The 20,992-nt window shown below is 42.4% G+C and overlaps 1 protein-coding gene across 10 annotated transcripts in view; it reads right to left on the minus strand.

Moving 5' to 3' along the window:
• Positions 1-11,599: 11,599 nt before the first annotated feature.
• The window catches only part of PLCH1 (phospholipase C eta 1), a 181,447-nt gene continuing 172,054 nt past the window's right edge, over positions 11,600-20,992 (minus strand). For 4 of the 10 annotated variants that reach the window (XM_036017590.1, XM_028504926.2, XM_036017587.1 and 1 more), the window contains 5 exons: positions 19,788-19,934; positions 19,464-19,543; positions 17,876-17,935; positions 17,083-17,437; positions 11,600-14,755 (listed from right to left, as the gene is read on the minus strand). In XM_036017590.1, the coding sequence (XP_035873483.1) occupies positions 12,669-14,755; positions 17,083-17,437; positions 17,876-17,935; positions 19,464-19,543; positions 19,788-19,934 (2,729 nt within the window). In that variant the 3' untranslated portion in view covers positions 11,600-12,668. Of the gene's footprint in view, positions 14,756-15,054; positions 15,083-17,082; positions 17,438-17,875; positions 17,936-19,463; positions 19,544-19,787; positions 19,935-20,992 lie in introns of all 10 variants that reach the window. The other 6 variants (XM_036017593.1, XM_036017592.1, XM_036017591.1 and 3 more) reach the window with 6 other exon arrangements.

A 20,992-nucleotide genomic window follows, 5' to 3' on the forward strand; every position in this document is an offset into this window, starting at 1 on the left:
ATGGTGAGAACTGCTGAAGTTGTGTTTCAAGAGCATGGTGATCCGGGCAAATATCTGACACGCCTACACTTGGACATGGAGAATGTGGTTGCCATGCGTGCCAGGTGCATGGTACCCTATTGACTCTGAACCCCACAGCCACTCCCGTACCCCTCTTTCTAAACTGGCAGAGCCTGCCTCTCCTGAGAGAAGCTGAAGGTGTCAGATGTTTACTTTGTCATCCCCCTCGCAGCTCGGTGTAGTGTGACCCAGATCTGACTAGTGAGGTATAATGGGAAGTCTGTTTCAAGGGAGGATTTTCTTCCCTGATTAAGAGGGTGGGGGCATTGAGAGAGAGGCCCCACTTCACCTGATAAAAAAGAAAGAGGCAAAGACACCCCACTTCACTTTTCCTGCTTGTGGATATTGACATGAGAAGATGAGACATTTGGAGCTGCCATCATTATCTTGTGACAAAAAAGGTATCCCTGACAGGGATTCCAGATTGGAAAGAAGGAAAAGCACCTGAGACTTCAAATAATTGCTGGACCACTGAAATAACCCTGGGATTACCTAGCTTCAGATTTTCTATTGGAGAAAAAAAAATAATCCCTTGGAGGTACTTATTACCTCTGGTTGTCAATGTACTGTTCTCTACTTCCAGACACACAGAAGCAAAGAATTTCACCACTAAAGCATGGCTCCGTGACTGGAATGAAATGAGACTGGGAGTGTTGCAGGCCATGTCCAGTGACTCCCCGACACCCTTCCCTCAGTGGTAATTATGGGAGCGTGGACACTTATGGAGGTGCCTCAGGACCAAGCATCCTGGGATGATGAGCCAATACCTAAAAAAACAGCTGCTGTGGAAAGCTGCCCGAACCCTCAGAAGACTTTGTGTGAGTGAAAAAAATACTTCTATTGTGTTAAGCCACTGATGGAGGTTGTTTGTTAACGCAGCATACTGTAGTCTATCGTGCCTGATATGCTGTATTCTCTAGTCTTTAAACCACTTTTACTTTGATATGCTCCTTCTTGTAGCTTCAGCATCCTAGTTGATACAAATGTAGCAATTTGACCTGCAAACTACTGTTTGTGTAAAATGAGAGGGTTGCATTCATGGTGAAAGGAATAACTACTGTTTTTGCTTGCCTAGCCTCCAGTCTCCAACTTCCAGTACGAGCACCCCATTTGGCTTAAGGTAACCACTGAAGCAGATGTGTCTGCTCTCTGACCAAGTCTTCTCAGCACTCAGTTCTCCGCACAGAAGGCTGCCCACCGCAAAGCCCTATGACTGCTTGCCCAAGAAGTTTTGTCTAGTTGCAATAGCATGATCAATTCACACACAGGACAAGCCAGAAGTACTCAAGTGAATGTCCCAGAAGCCCTCAACAAATCATGTAAAGGGATACAGTTGGAAAACAGCTGGCTCATCTCTCAGTTGAGATAATTCTGGTGTGTGTTCTAACCTGTCTCCTTGCGAGATGAAATTCCAGTTGCCCAAAGAGAGAATTGCTTTGATAACAAATCCTTTATTGGCTTCTTTCCCTTTGTTGCTCCTCTTCCCCACTGCCAAATAAACCTCCCTGGGATCAGCTCCCGAACCAACCACTTGCTCTTGAGTCAGCCTCTGGGAGAATGTGAACCAAGACAATGCCCCTGCCCCCGCCCAAGTGGACCCAATCTTTTTGGGACTGGCCACACGGTACATTACATGCTCTTTCTCCGACAGTTGGACCTTCAATGGAATCACACAAAGTCTGTCTTCAGGGAGGCTGAGGCTGTTCGAAGGGTCTACTCATTAGTCCTTTATGAATTTCTGAACCCCCCTGATGCCTGCCATTTTTTGAGTCAGATTCCTTAGTTGTTCTGCCCAATTCTGTGAGTTACCCTGTATACATTCAATAAATTCAATCTAGGATGAGATAGCTATGATCGTGTCCTGAGACTTGCAGCCAAAGAAATTAGTGAATATAGATGAGGAGAGATGGTAAGCCTTTTTCAGCTATAAAGATTTTGTGAAAACAATGAATGAGTTATAGTATAAGGCACTACAAAAGTATAAGGATACTAAATGCTACATATTTTTCATAAGATCAAATCAATAAAGTCACATTAAAATGTCAGCAATTTCATGTTTCTTCCCCTTTTACTTGAACCAGCATCTTTAGCTGGTAAGAATGTCTCTCTACCATTTCGGTACAATTTCTATGAAAGTTGCTGATCTGGAACAGCAAAATATAAGTTGATGGTGGTGGGGAAGGGCCTGTTGTTTTTATCTGGGGTGGCATTTAAGTTCCTATTATCTAGTGTATAATCTTTAATTAAATGGTTCTACAAGTAAAATGTTCTTAGGGGATTTTTATGCAAATAATCCATAACATTATAATCATAGAGAAGCCTTGTTTATTTATGCTCATCTTATATAACTGAACATGAGAATTCATAGAGAAAAGCAATTTAACTATAACTTAAAAAGAGGCTTCTAATATCCAAATCTAGGACAAGTTGAGAAACAAAATAAATAATGAGAGTAATGGATTATAACCCGGAATATAAAATATATATATTCATGAGTCCATGGTGATATAAATAATTGACTAATTAAAGAGGAGAGTAAAATTCCAATTAGTAAATGTAGAAGACATGATGGCAATATAAAATCATTTGGTAACATTAGAGTAATAAATAACTATTCCAGTTAAGAATCATTAACAGATACTTACCCTATACAGAGGAAAATAGTAATGTTATAGTGGAGAAACTTAACATTTCTCTCTGCCTTATCCCAGTGATGCAAGGTAGCATTGCCAGTAATGAGATAAAATGACATCATAGTCTTCTGACTTGATGTGCTGAAAAGGTGCGATGTAATTTTATGTGTCAACTTGCTTGGGCCATGGGGCGCCTAGATATTTAATTATACATTATTCTGAGTGTGTCTGTGAGGGTATTTCTGGATGAGATTAATATTTGAATTGGTAGACTGAGGAAGGCAGATTGCCCTGCCCAAAGAGGGTGGGCCCCGTCCAATCTGTGGAAGGACTGAGTGGAATAAACAGACTGAGTAAGAAAGAATTCTCTCTCTGCCCGTCTTTGACCTGGGACATCACTCTTTTCCTGCCTTCGGGCTTGAACTTCAACTGAAACTAGACCACTGGCACTTCTGGGTCTGGATTTCTCCTCAGCCTCCACAATCTAATAAGCCAGTTCATACACACACACACACACACACACACACACAATTGATTCTGTTTCTCTGGGAGAACCCTGGCTAATACAGATATTTTTGTACTGAGACCAGTGCAAGGGGAACAGAATTTTAAGAATGAGTTTTCTGAATTGATTCTGGGCTTTCTAGAATTGGCTCTCTAATCTGACTAGATTTAAAGATGCTAATGGCTGTATTTCCAGTAGCATAAAGAGAGCACGGATAACTCATGACATGATCTGGCAAAATGGCTGCCTTAGATACTCCTAATCAGCCACTTAGAAGAAGCAAGGAGCTGAGTGACTGTATATGGTACTTTCAAACACATTTGTGAATCTAACCAATATAGTAAGATTGGCTGGTTGATCCTAATGCTGCTTGACAAAGTAGTGCAAGAAAGAGATGAGCTCAAGGATGCGAATTCCCAGTTCAGGCACCACATTAATGACATGAACACTTTTGTATGTGCCTGTAAGGACCCTGATCTCCTGTAGCTGCAAGGCTGAGACTGCTGAAAATCAAAAGGAAAATCTCATTGTGCTATTGGCTGAATGACAATGCAAGTTGAACCCCCAGCCTTATGGGGTGCCTACTATTAAAATGAGGGCATTGCCTGGGAAAGAGTGGGATCCTGCGGCTAGCATGGGGACATGTGGGAAGACCCTAATGAAGCCGGGGACATAGAGCTCCTAAATTCTCATGAATTTCTTTGCCAGTGGAAGAGACATCCCTACCTCCAGTGGCAGCAGCACTGAAGCAAGTATGTGGGGTTGTTTTGCCAACGATGAATAACCTAAATTTAATCGTGACCAAAAAAATCAGACAGACCAAACCAGAGGGACATTTTACAAAATAACTGGTCAATACCCTTTAAAAGTATCAAAACGATGAAGACAAGGGCTAAGGAACTTTCACAGACTCAAGAAGACCAAGAAGATGTGTTGACTAAATGCAATGTGGGATTCTAGATTGGAATCTGGTCCAGGGAAAAAAGGTCATTGGTGGGATAATTGATAAAAGTTGAACAAAGACTGTAAAATGGTTAACAGTATTGTATCAGTATTGACTTCCTGTCTCTGATCATTGCACTGTAGTTGCTGGAAGATGTTCACATTTGAGAAGCTGGGTGAAGGGGATGCAGGAGTTCTTTGTGTTGTTTTCACGACCGTTTCATCACTCTTAAATTATCTCAAAATGAAAAGTTCAGAAATGGAAAAATAAGATTGAAACATTAGTTAAACTAAATTATGCAAACAAGCGCTGAAATAGCAAAGGGAGCTGGTGGACACACTAGGGATATAAACGTGAAAAACATTCAGAACCCTGATTATGCCCTTAGAAACGGTGCCATGTTCAGAGCGAGCTGTGGTCTTGCTGTGAAAAGCTAAATGGAAATAAGGAGCTAGATGTAAAAATAAATCACAAAACAGCCTGAAGAATAATGCAAAATTATGACTTATTCAGTACATAAATGTCAAAGGAATTCAGAGTAAAAAACAAAGTGAAGAGGAGGTTCAAAGTATTACGAAAAATTTGACTGGAACTATGTGATGAATTTTGGCATATGAGTGATTTCCTTCCTCTATTAATCTGACAATAAAATATAAATATGTATTTCTCTATAGATGAACATAGACATTCTATTTCTTCTAATATGTATGAGCCTATATATTATGAATGAAAATTTCTATCTCTATAAGTCAGAAAGGATGGATACAGAAAATTGCCCAAGAGTCAGAAAATTCTACCAAGAATTTCAAGAAAAAGATACTGGCAAGCCCAGTGGTTACACAATAACTTAAGGGAAAGAAGTTGCAATAGTAGGCCATACAATAATGACAATTATATAGCATAATGGCAAAAATTTTAACACTTACCACATCCCAACTACTACTAATTAGGGATTTTACATGCAAATTCATATAATCCTCACAACATACGAGGTGGGTCTACAATTATTTCCATTTGACAGATGATGGTAACGTATAAACAGCAAATAATGGGATTTGCCTACAAGCAGTTGGGCTCAGAGGTGAAGCTTTTAATCACAAGGGTACACGCATGGCTTTGAATTCACGAGAAAAGATTTGACTAAACAGACTAGTATTCCCTTCTTCTGAGAGATGAACCTTTTAGTTTATCATCCCTTAATATAATCAGTACCCAGAAATAGGGCTTCCGGTCACCAAGAGGTGCTGGGCCAGGGCATGGTGGAAGGTGAGGAGCTGAGGGAGGCATTGAAGGTAGGGGAGGGGTGATGAGCAGCAGACCACACAGAGGATGTAGAAGCCACACCCTACACCCTGCTGCTGAGGCAGGCTCTCCTGGAGGCAAGGGCTCTCGAGGGGATGGAGTGAACTGCTCTCCACACAGACACTGCGGTGTTTCCAGGACAGTCTCCTGCACGTGGAACGATTAGAAAATAGACTTCCAGGTAGAATTTGATTTGAACGGGCAATGTCAGGCCTTGTCACTACTATGATTTTGCTCCGAATTGGCAGCTGGGAGGGAGAATCAGCAGACGACAGAGGACAAATGCTCCTAAGTGTGAATTTAGATTTGAAAAAACATCCTCAGTCAGTTCATATATTCTGTTTAGAAAATGTGGATATCCATAGTCAGGACTCGCTGAGGTTAATTGCATAGGAAAAATAACAATGTGGAACCACTTGAGAAATATCTGTTCTGGGAACTGAATTTGCAAATGAATTTCAAGTAGGATCAGCTCAAAAAGCCAAGGAGGTAATGAATTGTAATTGAATAAAACAGGCAGAGCTTTTTCTTTTGAAGAGGCTTTGTTTCCTTATTAAAACATACACACTGTTCTTCACTTCCACAAAGAAACATCCTCTCTCTGAGTTTGCTTTTAAACACATGGCTCTTTCAAGGTCATCTTTTGATTTCCTGGCTTTGATGGAGAGAGTTATGCACAGAGAAAATAATTCTCCCCTGCGGACATTCAGTGGTGCAAGCATGACGATCAACGAAGACTGGCAAGCCCTAGTAATCAGGGAGACAAGGGGGCGTGGGTGGGAGGAAGGGCAGCTGGATTGTCACGTCTCCTGCTGAGTGCAGGCTCCACGTGCCTGCAACAGGTTTTTACCACAAAGGATGCAGCCCCATGCTGTCAGACCTGCCAATTGTTCCAGAAAGGTGGAACATCTACCTTTTTCTATGAAATATAGAAATATTTACATAACACTTTTAAAACTATGTGCAGACCTCCTCCTCAAAACGCCCTCATCTTTTTCTTCTGTGACATTCTCCCAAGCACCTTCCTTCTTTCCTGCATGTTTCTCGTCTCCTTTTCCAGATCTTCCTCTTCTGCTCACCATCTGAAACAAGGGTTTCTCAGACCCCCTTCTCTCTACATCCTCTTGGGCAACCTCACCTGATCCACCTGTGTCAGACATTCCCAAACCTACAGCCAGCCCTGACCTCTACCTGACACTCCACACTGTCAACTTGACCTCTGCAAATGGGTGTCTAATACGAATGAATCTCAGATCTTCATGACCAAGAGGGATCTCTCCCCTGACCCACCTCTTTTTCCTTTTCCCCCTACTCTTGCTTCCCTGGGACTGCATTACCCCTGATTGTCTTCTCTAAGAGAGCCGGCCTGAGGCAAGTGGTGGCAGAAGTGGGGGAGGAACAGTGGCTGGCAAGCTCTGGCATCAGAATTACCAACATTTTGCCTTGTGGTTAACTGGGATAAGGTGAAGGTTTAGGGTAAGCCTTCGGATAGCAAGTTGCTACTGCAACTGATCATTACAAGGGTAGTGATAACTATAAGCCTGCTGCTGTGGTTGGCTACTTATGGCGGTACTGAAACCCTTGGTAGGCTCATGGCAGCTAATTGTCATTTTAAAGCAGCCTGTGAGAGCCATAGATAGCTTGAAGGCAGGTGGTATGACTAGATATAAATGTATCAAGAACAAACCAGAGAAGCATCAATAGGGGATGATCTTGAGGATGTTAGATCAGGGAACTGAAAGTTAAGGCCATGAGGGAGAATTCATTCAAATGGACAACTAATCCACAACTTGGAATCTAATGTCTAGCAGGTCTTAATAATGTCCCAATAAAATTAATGTCTCCCAGTTCTAAGTTAGGCGGGATCGCTCCTTAAAGCCTGCATTCACAATAGCTCAGTAAGTTGAGGTGGATTTCTGGAATTTACTTGGCAGAGTAATGAGGAAGGAGTCAAAGGCTCGGGGGGGAAAAGAGAATATTACAATAAAGACACGCAAAACCCACCAAACAAAGAGCACCAAAAGCAGTTCACCTTTATATTATAGGGGCGGCAGTTAATTTTCCCACTGTGTCATGGTCTATTCTGCAGTGATATCAATCACCTTGCTGTTCCACGGTACATTATTCTGGACTTCTACACTGATTGACATTTCATTAATTAGACCTAATAAGGAGAATGGGTCAAGTAATTTGAATGCCTTCATTAAACATATGAATGTCAGAGGGCAGGTGGTAAGCCCTTGGTGACTATGGAGACTGAAACATCAGTGAAATGTTTAGGGGTCCAGTGGTCTGGAACATGAAGGGACACCCCCTCAAAGTAAAGCCTGAGCGCCTGACGAGGGTACACCAAGTAACTGCCTTTGGAGCTGCCAATCATGAGCTGGTGTTAACACAAACTCCCACAAAAAGATGGAGAGGCATAGAAACAAACTATTGTGTTATGGAAATGGTATATTTAAGAAAAGACTCAGCCCTGGCTAGCATAGCTCAGTGGATTGAGCACAGGCTGCAAACCAAAGTGTCGTAGGTTCGATTCCCAGGCAGGGTACATGCCTGGGTTGCAGGCCATGACTCCCAGCAACTACACATTGATGTTTCTCTCTCTCTCCCTCCCTCCCTTCCCTCTCTAAAAATAAATAAATAAAATCTTTAAAAAAAAGAAAAGACTCAAGTAGTCCAGAAGATGCGAAAAATATGACATGTTGGCCTCATATGACATGTGCCACTCCTGCAGCCCACACCTATGGCCTCATGGGAAGTTCCTTATAACCAATGATGGAGAAGTAAAAATCTTGAACCTAATTCAGACAGTTGTAATGCTTTACTGGGGTTCTATAGATATGAATCACTCTCACAATACAGTCCCTCTCAGGAGTGACTCTGAAAATGTAGGCATAGCCACAGGCGGTTCTCAACAACCAGGTAAGTAGGATGTCCTATTTTCTGAGTGGCAGGCTCAGACCCTACACATGGATCCAAGAGCTCGGGCTCCAGAAACCGAGGGGTCAAACTAGGCTCAGCCTCTCTTACCCTCACTCTCAGCGACCCAGTTGCCAAATTTGTATTTTCTGTCCCTGCAACCTTGTGTCTACTGGGTTGGAGATCCTGATGGCCAAGGGAGCCTGGCTTCCTAGAGAACATGTTAAGGGTTTTACTGAACTGGAATTGAACTATTTTGAGCTCGGCACGCCAGTGCATAAGCACGAAAAGAATTACTGTACTGACAGTTTAATGGACACTGGTCATTATGAGAAACAGGGTTGTTGCTACACAATGGGGACAAATAGGAGTACATCTGGAGAGCAGGACTCACCAAGGCACCCCTGGGAGATTCTGTGCCCAGTGATATAGTCATAAATGGATGCCCACAGCAACTGTTGCCTGATAAAGGAAAACAACCCGGGGTTCATGTAGACCAGGACGAGGGACGGTGTCCATGTACCAGGTGAGCAACCTAGAGCAGCTGACATGCTAACAGTGAGAGAAACTAGAATGGATGACAGATGAGGGAGTTGATAAGCACCAGCTGTGACCCTGGGAGCCGCTGCAGCAGTGACAACTATCACTTGGTTTGCTAATCCTCTTCAAATCTTACGGGATTCAAGCTGACTACTACTTGGAAGGACTGGCCTTGCACCTCCTTCCTGAAGCAGCAGGGAAAGCTTCCTGGTCTCATACAAGATCTGGTGCAGGATATAGATAGGAAAGCCAGTTATCGCATCACCCAAGATCAACCATCCCCCGTCTACCTGTATTCCACCCAGGTAGCAACCATTTGCAATGCTTCCAGCTATTGAAATATTGCCACGGTGTTCAAGTCCCAGCACTGCCATTGTCCAGTGTCCCAGATGATGTGGACAGACAGCTACACTGCAGGACAGAGGCTCTGGCTGCCCCAGGAGCTGCCTGGAGGGGCTGCATACCACAGCCCGGACATAGAGGAAGTTAATGTCTTATAGGGTGGACTTCACCACTAAAAGAAAGCACACAAGAAGGAAAGCAGAAGATGTATTTCTCACCCTTCCTCCTCCTCTACAAGGGACTGCTCTGAGATGTGGTATTTCCGTGTGACTTCTCTGGAGACACCCTACACATCGCAACATCTGGCTGGTTGTGTTGTGAAGGCACAGCCATCTGATTAGCTCATCCTCTTGAATTTTCTTTCCTTTTCCTGCCTCAGTTCCCTTTACCTACATTCTTGCTTCCCTAGGAATACATCCATCCGCCCCTCCGCCCCCCATAAAATGTTAGCATGTTAGAGTTTGCTGTAGGTACTTTTTCTGTAATACTGAGATAAGATGTCACATATTTTAGGTGGGGTTTTTTTAAGTGTGTGATTCAGGACTCATTTCAGTCTGACATATTAGGAGCTTAGAAGTCGCCAAACAATTATAAAGATGAACAAACTGAAAGATCAACAGCTCTTTTCAGATCTGTCATGGAATTGAGGTCACAGGGTAAACTGCTGCTGCCCAGACTGGAGCGACACACAGGGAAATAGGGAGGTCACAACTTACCAGAGCAGACAGCCATGAACAGCCACCGCTACAGAAACTGGTGCTGGAGTAGGAAGACCTGAGCTGTAATTGATGCGTTACTGGAGGGAGGCTCAGTATGGACAACCTGAGACTTAGAAACTCCAGGATGGCCCAGCCGTAGGGGCCCCCATGTGTTTGTGAGTTTACTTCTGAAGCTCTGCCAGGTCCTAACACTGAATATGGAGGAAAAAACCCTCAGGTTTCCAGTGGGCGAAGGAGAAAAGGAACCATGTTGAAATATGCCGGAAAGTTCTGTTCTTAACAAGCCCTGCCCTAAGAGAAACTATTTCACCAGAACTTTGCCTCCTGGGGTCATCAGAGCCTAACCAGCCTGGGGGAAAAAAATGCCAGCTTCAGCCCCATCTAACCATCTTGACCCACTCAAAGGGGGGAGGGGGAGAATACTGAGAAGTACCGGTGAAGTTCATAGTCCAGGGACATGGACTCACCGAAAAATAAAAACTTCTTCATAGTACTATGGAATGCTTTTCCCTCAACTCACACACGTTACATCGCATCACTGCAGTTCTTTTGACCCACTACATCAGGGTCATCTTTCAACCAAAATTTACTTGGCATACTAAAAAGCAACCAGTACTGTTTGATGATACATGAACAAGCAACAGAGCCAGAGTCAGGTAGATATGGGAAAATGTTGGAATTATCAGAACAGGAATTTGAAAAAATTATGATTGACATGCCAAGGGCTTCAATGGAAAAAGTAGACAATGTGCAAAAACAGAACATGTAAGCAGAGAGATAGAAATTTTGAGAAAGAACTGAAAAAGAAATACTAAAAAATCAAAACTTGCCCTGGCTGGTGTGGCTTAGTGGATTGAGCACTGGCCTGCAAACCAAGGGGACACCAGTTCGATTCCCAGTCAGGGCGCATGCATGGTTTGCAGGCCAGATGCCCAGTAGGGGGCATGTGAGTGAGAAGCAATCACACATTGATGTTTCTCTCCCTTTCTTTCTCCTTCCCTTCCCCTCTCTCTAAAAATAAGTAAAAATCTTTGTTAAAAAAATCAAAACTCCTTTAAAGGCCTAATTAGAAGACTGGATACAACTGAGGAAACAATCTCTGAGCTTAAGGAGATAGATAGAAATTTCCAATAGAGAGTTCCAAAACTGAAAAGCAACGAGAACAAATTTTTTTTTGAAAAACCCATAGAATATTCAAGAATTAAAGAACAACTACCCTGACACAACAAATTTCAGGTGGTCTGATCTGCCAGACAGACATAGCATACCGCCTGCCTTTCCCCATCCCCCCTTGCCCCCATCCCCCCGTCTCCCAGGGCAGGATTTGGGAAGGAATATTTTAAAACTAGCAATATCAACATCAAATGCAAAGAAACTCATTATATTTGATTTCTTTTCAAGTCACCTTACAAATACGGTCTTTAAAGCATAATGAAAACACTCAGAGACATAAATCGCCGTCTAAGAAAAGAGTTTGTTTGTATCTCTCAAATCAGCCTCAACTTACACAGGGTTAAAACCATCCCCTGTACAACGTATCTATTCTGCTGCAGAGAAATGAAAAGGAAAATATTTCCATATGCTTTCTCAGCAGTTGCCATGTGAACTTCAATTTAAAAAAAAAACAGTCAGCAAGTGTTTAAAAATCTGCTTTAATTATATTTTCATGAATTCCCAGAACATCATTGCAGTTAATGTTACAAAAAAGCAAAGAGGGACGTGTGAACATGCGATACAAAAACGGGTTCACAGTGAAAATAATGTATGTTGTACTAAAATATAGTTACTTGGCTCCCTGAAGGAAAAGGGTTTCTTCTAATTATCTATTCACTTGGGTTTTATTATGAGAAAGTTTTTTTTTTTTTCTTAAAAGCTTTGGGGGGAGGGGGGATTATCATTTCCTGCTGCTACCGTTAGCATCCGATGGAAGCCTCTCTTTCTGCGAGCCATTATTTGCAGTCTATAATTTAATCATGAAATTCAGAAGTACAGCACACAGCTTGGCAGCTGTGTTCTTGTTACATACAAAGCCATTAGCAAAAATATGTTACAAAATGTATGTAAAACAAACAATTTTGCCCTCATATACAGAACTTTGCTCTGCCCCTCATGCCCTCACAGCCTTCTGTAAAATGGGAGTCTGTGGGGAGCACCTACCCATCTCCTTCCAACTCTTATTCTGGTTGAGGAAGAGAAATTTTAAGGTAATAATTTTAATCATGTTCTGAGTTATTAAAATGCATCTGGGCTTCTCAACAAAGAAAGAAAAATAAGAAAGATGATAATGGCTTTAAAATCAAGAATTCATCCCTTTGTCCTTTGCAAAGACTCTTCGGTAACTCGAGGGAGAGTGAAAACGACTACACTTGTGACAGTGAACTGAGGACTCCGCGCGGAAGAGCATCTGGGTGAAACATACGCACATCGTAACCCGAGCTGCTGAGAAGTTTCACATCTAGGGCATGCACATATTTCACACCGAGGGAGTTTACAGCACAGGGGAGAAAGATCATTGGTACATGGGAAATGTTGCCCAAATCTGTATATAAACGCATAAACAGAAAGAACTCATGGAGTCAAAGGGAGACCAAAATACAAGTTTAAAAATACATTTTAAAATCATTTCAAAGCCAAGGATTTACTAAAACTCTGACAATTCTACAGAATACCTTGTAAACATTGAAAATGCAGCTTCATGTAATTCACAGTCTCAGAAGAAAATAAATTTCTGGTTTATCATCGCTGCTGGGCTCTGTCTGCAACACAGAATTATTGGAGCAAAACTGGTCAGCGTGGCCGGCGTGCAGGGCTGCACATGCGCCCTCCGGGATGCCCCGGCCCTCCGCTGCGCTGCCCTTGGCGCTCCGCAGGTACCCGGCTATGTAGGAGCCGGTGGAGTGCCGGTTCCCTGTGGGAGGGGGCGCTGAGGGTTTGTTTCGAAGAATCACTCCACCCACGTGGGTGGGGTTCACACCTTTTTGCTTGCTGGCTTCCTGCTTTTCCTTGGCACGACTGGCAATATTGCGCACTCTGCTCTGACTTCTGGATGACAACTTTCGGACCAGTGCTCTGGGGAATTGATTGGCATCCTGCTTCGAATACAGCACTTGGCAGCTGTCTTCCTGGTCAAAGGACACAAGTTTCCGCAGCTGCTCAGTCAGGGCATCCATGGGTTCTAACGACTTTGTCTTCACAGTCGCACCCTTCCTGTCTCTGACGCCAGTTGTAACAAAACTCTTACTGATACACTGGTACTTGCTTTCAAAATTGCAGGCAATGTCCTCTGATGTTAAGTCCCCCAGACTTTTGGATTTGCAGGGACTGGGCAGCTTCAGAACAGGCAGAGGAGGGTGTGGGGACTGCTTGGGTGCAGGGGCATGCAAGTCTTGAGCACTAGATGGGGGCACGCAGGTCTGGTTCATTTTTGCATCTGAACTTGAGAAGTGCTTGTGCATAAAAGCAGCACCCTGATAGGCTAGATGAGAAATACTTTGATTTTTGACATCTTGAACATTGTTGAATACTTCAGAGACGGGAGGGTGGAGAGTCTCTTTACAGTAGCCATTTCTCAGGCCTCTTGGAAAATGTTCCACCACATCCTGACTGTACTTCAGCTTTAAAGGAGAAGCAAGGTGACTCGTGCCTTCTCGCCTATATTCATATGTGGTTATAGACAGGTTTTCTGAGTCCCCATCCATTTCTACGAGACTGCTCTCCCCAGAAATTAAACAGAGAGTGGGACCAGCTATTACATCTCCCAGTGTCAAGTCAGTGGATGAGGCAGGGCTGTGGTTCTTGAGTATTTCCCAGTCTTTCCCATTGGTGGGACTTTTGGGTAACCAGCAGTGAGAAGTGTTAAAGGAAAGAGGCAGGTTGCTTTCTACGGCCCCTGCCTTGGCCTTACCGGAAGGGTCGTCATCTGGGTTGGTTTTAGAGACAGTAGGAGTATGGGTAGTTGCACAAACAACTGTGCGTGTTGAACATTCAGAGGTCTGAGGACTTGAGACTGAAACTCGCCCAGGAGATGAGCACAGCAGGGAAGACTTGGGTTTTCCCTGGGAAAAACCATGCTTGAAAGGCATTGTTAGGTCCATAGTGGGCAAGGGAGGACGGCCCGACATCACACTGGTACTGTGAAGATGAGAAACCACTGTCAGGTCAGCCTGATTCCTGGTCTCACCAACCTGGCCAATCAGTGCTGAGATGGAACTGCCCAGTTCATTCTCATTGGTTAAAGTGACATTGTCAATAAGACGGGAAATGTCAGACTCCTGCAGAATCGCGGTAGAATGTAACTCAGGGACGTCAGAAGACAGCGTAGAGACATCTGACAGTGAAAAGGATATTGCAGCTCTACCCTTACCCCAATTGCCTTCCAGCTTCTTAATCTCCAGATTGCTTTGAGAAAGAATGCTTCCTGACAATGAGCTTTTCCCTTCGGCAAAGCCCCCAGCATTTCCATTTTCCTTGGTTTTCACACCACACAGGCCTTCTGTTAGGTGAACTGTAGGATTAAGAGCCAAATGCTGCCTTGGGGAGAGGGATTTGTCGGGACAGTAGTGTTCCTGGCCATCACCTAACACAGACGACTTGGTCCTCCCACCCTCGGACCCTGGCACTCCCAGCGGGTCTGTGATTGACGTGGGGGCACTGGAAACAGCAGAGTCCCCTTGGCTGATGTCTTTGTGGAGAAGAGCGCTGGAGGAAGAGGACAACTTTTTGTTGAATATTGGAAAATGTTGGTCTTTTATACTTGCCTTCCCGTCTCTGCTGCCATCCTTGTCTTCTGCTAAACGAAACAAACAACATATTAGGTGACACGCTGCACTTTTTGTAGGCTCTGCAAACACTCACGTTTGCCTTCAGACAGACAAATGGAGAATGTAAGTCTGTTACATTGTGACGGAAGATAATCATGGGTTGTGTAGATTTGTAACAAAGTATCTGTGTGATGAATAAATGGTGAAATATATTTATAGGAATTTCACTGACGTTTCCCTTTGAATAGCTATTACATCAGTTAAGGATGTAATATTCATTATTAAAAAAAATGTCATGAGTTAACCATACTTTTACAGTGAGGATTACCTTAAGTTGTTTCCTAGTCAGATTTGTACTACACAGAAGCGTGGCAATAAAAACAGAACAAGACAGCTCTGTTAAACAAAGCATTGTAGTACCTGTAAGCAAGACACTATAAGCTTTCAAAGGTAAGCATATATTAGTAAAAAACACAAATTATATTATTAAAAAAAACATTTTGGCAACACATCTAATTTCATTTATTTCTAAAACAAAATGGATGGTGCAAAAAATATATTAAAATATCAATATATGCTGACTTTAAAATGAAGAATTGGTCACTAATTCTATATCATTTTGAATATCTAATTTCCTGTCAATCAAATTTTTGGCTTTTAATACACACATTTCATATTGCATTCTCCTCTCAAAGAGGCAGTAAAATATCAGGTGCAGTAAGGAAAATTATAAAAACACAGAAGTCATAGCAATTTGGGGCACTCCATCATGCTTAGTACAGTGCTAAGACGATATTAGGTGTTCAAGTATTCTTGATCAGATTCTTTTAATAGAATAATTTGTTTAACTTAAATACTTTCCTAATTTAAAAAAGAAATCAATAAACCCAAACATTATAAAGAAGAAAATTAAATATCTTATGTCATCACTCAAAGATAGACACTCTGAGTTTTTATAGGGGAACAGAACTGTGTATAGAATTTTGTATTCAGCACTCTCTCAGCTTTAATATTTGAATCACCCCATGGCGATGTATTGTTCCACATCCGCCAGTCTTCACGTACCCATGTACATCTAGGAACAACTAACTCATGCAATTGTTTGGTTAAATGGAGGACAGAAACATCACCTCAATACTGCTTTCTAACTCACCTTAACGGTATTAACATGTTAAGTTTGGCATTAGCAGAATTATTACTGATTTCTATAAATATAGCCTTATTTTCCCCAAAACAGAAATCTGATACAAATTTTCAATCACATATTTCATCTCTTCTCTGATATTCCTCTTAGCAAAATTTTAGACTTTTAAACTTCCTTTTCTCATTCAAATAAATAATTCAAAGATTTGTTTCTCTCTGTAGAATATCTTAAAATAAAAACTAATGCAAGTAAAATGGGCGTTGTGAGAAAAATAGATCATTGAAATTAGATTGTATGAAAAAAGGAGAAATTCCTAAAAGAAACAGGTATCACATTCTAGTTGCCCGAGATGATTTTGGTCTAATTAAAACATACTTGTTGCAGAGACCTCAGATGGACACACAGTTCTGGTGATAAATTGTCTAGAACAAGGCAGCAGCAGCAGGACTCACTGACACAGGTCAGGAGCTTGGGACATTGCAAGGCAAGTGTCACTCTTTAGCAAGTTATTGACATGAGCGAAGCATTACGCTCAAATCAGGGGGAAAGCTGGGTAGCACCGGGTCCCTGTGCTCCAGGAGCTTGTAGCCGGAGAGCAGCCGCAGACACGCTGCATCCCTGGCCACACCCAGGGGTCAGGGAAATGAGGCCACAGGGAGACATCTCCTGAGCTACGTCTCAAGGGAGCAAAGGTATCTCAAGGGAAGATGGTGGCTTGTTTTAACATCTGGCTTTTCCTTTTTCTCCATAAACATTTCCGGTCACAGAAATGGATTATGTGTTGGGGAGAGAAATACAACTATATTCAACCTCAGAAAAATCAATGTAATTCTATTGAACCTGAGAACAATCAGCAAATATATGGTACCCACTTAGAAAACCAAGACCTCTGCTCATACTTTGCAGGCTGCCCCTCCCTCTGCCACGCCTCATGAGGTTTGGATTAAGTACCCACGGCCTGTCACACCTGCTGGTGCCTCTCATCCCTCACTGTCCCTTTCAGAGGTCAGTGTGATTGTAAGGCAGTAGGTGAAATGGCTCTTCTACCATCCTCCCCCCAAAGTTTAAAATCTAGCCTAACAAAATTACTCTAAACCATTTATTTTTCAGTATCTTTTACTTTGACTATAAAATGCCAACCACGTTATCACACCTAGAAACCAAAATGCAGCTTACAGGGGTTTCTTTTTAGAGAAACTTAAAGCGTCTTACCCGGAGAGTTTTCTTTTCCTTCAGTGTCTTCTGCTGCTTCGGACACAGGCAGCGCCAAAGACCCGAGAAAACACTTGTCCACGGGCATCGAGACGGGGCGCACTTGCAGACTCCGCGTGGTCCTCCTCACGACACCGTCTTGGTCTCTCGCAACCTCGGACACGGAATCCTTTATCTCTACCATTTCCTGGAGGCCCATTTTGCTCTTTTTCCTGCCTTTGGCCGGAGCACTGGCTGTGCGACGCAGGATTCTGTCTCCGATGGATCGTTTCCGAACATAGTAAGAACTGTTTTCTGAAGAACTGTGCCTGGGGTTCTTGTTGAACAGTCCCTTTAGACCTTGGAGCTGTCTGTTCTGAAGATGCAAAAGGACCAACCACAAGGTAAGCAAATGCCACTGCATCAACAACTTGCCTTTCGAGTGACAACGCCATGAAAAATGGAATAGAAAATAAACTTTTTCAGCCATTGAAGTGTATTCATACCAAGAAAACAGCAGGTCACAGCATGTTGGCACAACATCATGCATGTCTTATCAGCCTGACTCTGTGAGGACAGCAGGCCCCCATTTTCACAGCCAGGCTTTTCCGGAAGTTTCCCACCCAGAGATGACAAGGTGGTGGGAAAAGTGTCCGTAGTTAATAGACTGTTTAGAACTTTAGCCACCTTAAAGCAACAGACGCACGTTTCAAACTGGTGAGCAGGAAAATGGAGTGATATGAAAGAGCATGCTGCCATAACCATTTGAAATGAAATACGCCAGCAAGAACAAAGCACCATGCTGAGAAACTACCTTTGTAGCACCTAGAAAGTGCAATATAGTGTAACTGGGGTTGAGTATTAAAGGGCTCCACTGCAAGGGAAAAAAGACAGACAAAAAAAACACAGTTTGGGTGCATTTCAAGAAGGTAGTGCAGGTGAAAATAAAAAAATCATGTGCTTCTGTAAGCCCTTTCCTTCCAGTTTCAGTGGTTTTAGCCTCAGGTTCATTCACGGCCCCCCTAAGGGCCACCTGGCCCGCATCGCGGTGTGCACACCCCAACCCAAGCAGACCTTGAAAGTAATAAATAATAGGGCTTCTAAGTGGACACTTCTTCAGGAGAGAGAAGAGAAATCCTATGGAACACTTTCTTTTTCATAGTTTAATTTCTTTCCAGATCAAGTTTTAAACAGCTTCTGAATTTTATGGTTTCCCTCAAGTATTTGAAAAATACTACAGGAACGTCTTCGTTAACCTGAGATTCCTAGAAATTCAAGAATCACTTTTTGATCATTTACATGTGCGTTTATAGGCCAGAGGAAAAAAATCTCAACAAGCAGCACAGACAGAAACCCAGTACTAACACCCTCCCCAAAAAAACCCATAAAATAAAACCTCATCATTCTTAGAGACTGAAATCCTCAGGCACCCCCACCCAAATGATGTGAGAAACATGTACCCCTAATTTAGGCTGAATTGGTCCATTTCCTAGGAATCACCTTGTAGCCATGGTAATATTAGTAGTAGCCAACATTTTTGAGCATTATTATGTGCCAGGCAGGTTTCTCAGGATAACACATATTTACTTATTTATGAGGGAGGTTCTATTCTTACTCCACATTTGCAGACAAGAAGGCTGAGACACAGAGAATGCAAATGCCTATGCAGGAGAGACCTCAGACTACACAGACTTCCTGGGAAAGAACACTGAATGTTTCTGGGCCTTATGCAGTGCTCCCTGTAAATCACGTCTGGCTCCACAACTTCCTTCTAGTGGCCAAGTCTCCAATTACTTGGCATGACCACAGGAAAGCCTATTGATGAGTAAACCTCAAGTGAGCTCTCCAATGAAGAGGGCAGCATCAGGAGAGAACTAGAATGCATTTTTGTGGTCTTTTAAGTCCTGTGGGTGGCTTTAAATTCATTCTTGAGTTTTAGGTTTTCAACTGCAAACAACGGTGTCCAGTGAGTGCATGCTGCCTGGAACTGGCTGGGACCACAGCTTGGTTAATACGGGTAATTCGTGAAACATCTGGGATACTACATTTCCCATCGCGGCCAGCAGGGAGTTTTTAAAATTAAAACAAAATTCAACATTTAACTATATCTTCATTGTTTTGGCCAAACACATGACCGTCTGGGAGGACAGTTTTCTGTCAAGCACAGAGAGGCCCCCTGGGTGGCAGGGATGAGCACACCCCCGAAACAGCAGAAGGAGTGTGGGTGGATGGGCGCCTGAGTGCAAGGTCACTCACGGGGCTCACTGGGCTTCCCTGGAGTTTTCTGCTAAAGAACAGTGTGTCAAGATGTACACACACCTTTCATGCAATTACTCAGTAAATAGCTTGGTTAAGACCATATTATTTTTGCTCATGGCTTTAAGCCCTATAATCGTTCTCACCTTTCCATAGATTTCATTGATTGTTATGTGGACAAATAAGGATGCTTCTGTCAATCCTTCCAAATAGACATGCCGGTAGCCTGATAAAAGAAGGGAAAGCAGTTTTCTTTCAGTTGAACTTGCATTCGTCTTTCCTATGGGTGCAAGTCAATTAAGTATATTACTTTACTATACTTCTTTACACTTCACAAAGAATGGTAACACTCATGTTAGCATACAATGCATTTAATATGTCATATATTGTGTATATCATATACTGTATATTAAATCCCCCGCAGAAAATGGAATGGTCCATCTACACAGAACAGGCCAGCCTGTACCTACCAGGGACTAGGCTGCTGAAGGTCACAGTCCTTTGTCCAACGAAGTCTCGTCCAATGGGATCATGATCCCACACAAGGAACCGGACCAGAGCTAGTTCTGGCATGTGTACTGTAAATGTCAGGGTTTCTTCCCACACGGGGTTAAATCCTGTAAGAAATAAGAAAAGTCAGAAAAGCAAAGGATTGGCTAAAAATGAATTGGCCATAACACGTGCAAAGCAAACAGTGAAAATTGCTGCAATGCTTATGAAACGCATGCAGACGACCAAGCCACTATAGGACGCCTCCCTGAAATTAAGCCCCAGGGTTCCCCCCACTGCTAGAACATAATTGGTAAGAAAATTGCCTGTAAATGATTACATCAGCTGTAATAATCTTTGATGCCAAACTGCACTGTAGAGAAAGCTTTTTCACACAATATTCAGAATGCTTCAATGAGGTCAAAAGTATCTATAGCAGGGATGTAAGAATTGTGGCATAATCCCCTCCTACCACCTAATTAAGAGAACCATGCTTCGCACTCACCAAACATTCTGCTGTGGTAATAATTATCAGCAACCATTTTACAAGGAAGCTGCTATGTAGATTTCAGTGCTTCTATATCATGCTATTTAATTCTTAAAGCAATCTTCTAAGGGTAGTGGGGCAAATTTTAGGGGGGGTTCTATTTAAGAAAAATTTATATATTAATCGCTTTCAAAATTACATAGGTAACATGTGACCATTTTTTAAAGTAGGAAATATAAATATTTATAAATCATTTTATGGTTGAGAAAATTGATGTTCAGAGAAAATACTGTGCCTAAGGTCACACAATTAGTGACATAGCCTAATACTATTATAGCCTTATACTATTAGCCTTATACTATTCACTATTGACTTCCAGTGACCTCTCATGAAGCAAGACCTCAGTACATAAAGATAACATATCTTTATAGCTACTGAAAATGAATAGAAAGGTCTATCATTCAATTCAAATTCCAAAAGCAAAACTACATTTATTTCTTAGTAAGTTTCTCTCAGATAAAATAATTATTTAAACTGATAAAAATTTAAGTAGTCTATAAATTTTTATTAAATGTATGCTTTCAGGGGGCATCAGCATTTAACCCCATTAGACACCTTAGCTAATGAAATAATTATGGACTAAAAGTCAATGAAATGCCACTCCTGAATAAATTATCTTTTTGTTGACTTAGTGATGGC

This window comes from Phyllostomus discolor, chromosome 2 (assembly GCF_004126475.2).
Source record: "Phyllostomus discolor isolate MPI-MPIP mPhyDis1 chromosome 2, mPhyDis1.pri.v3, whole genome shotgun sequence".
NCBI classification, from domain to species: domain Eukaryota; kingdom Metazoa; phylum Chordata; class Mammalia; order Chiroptera; family Phyllostomidae; genus Phyllostomus; species Phyllostomus discolor.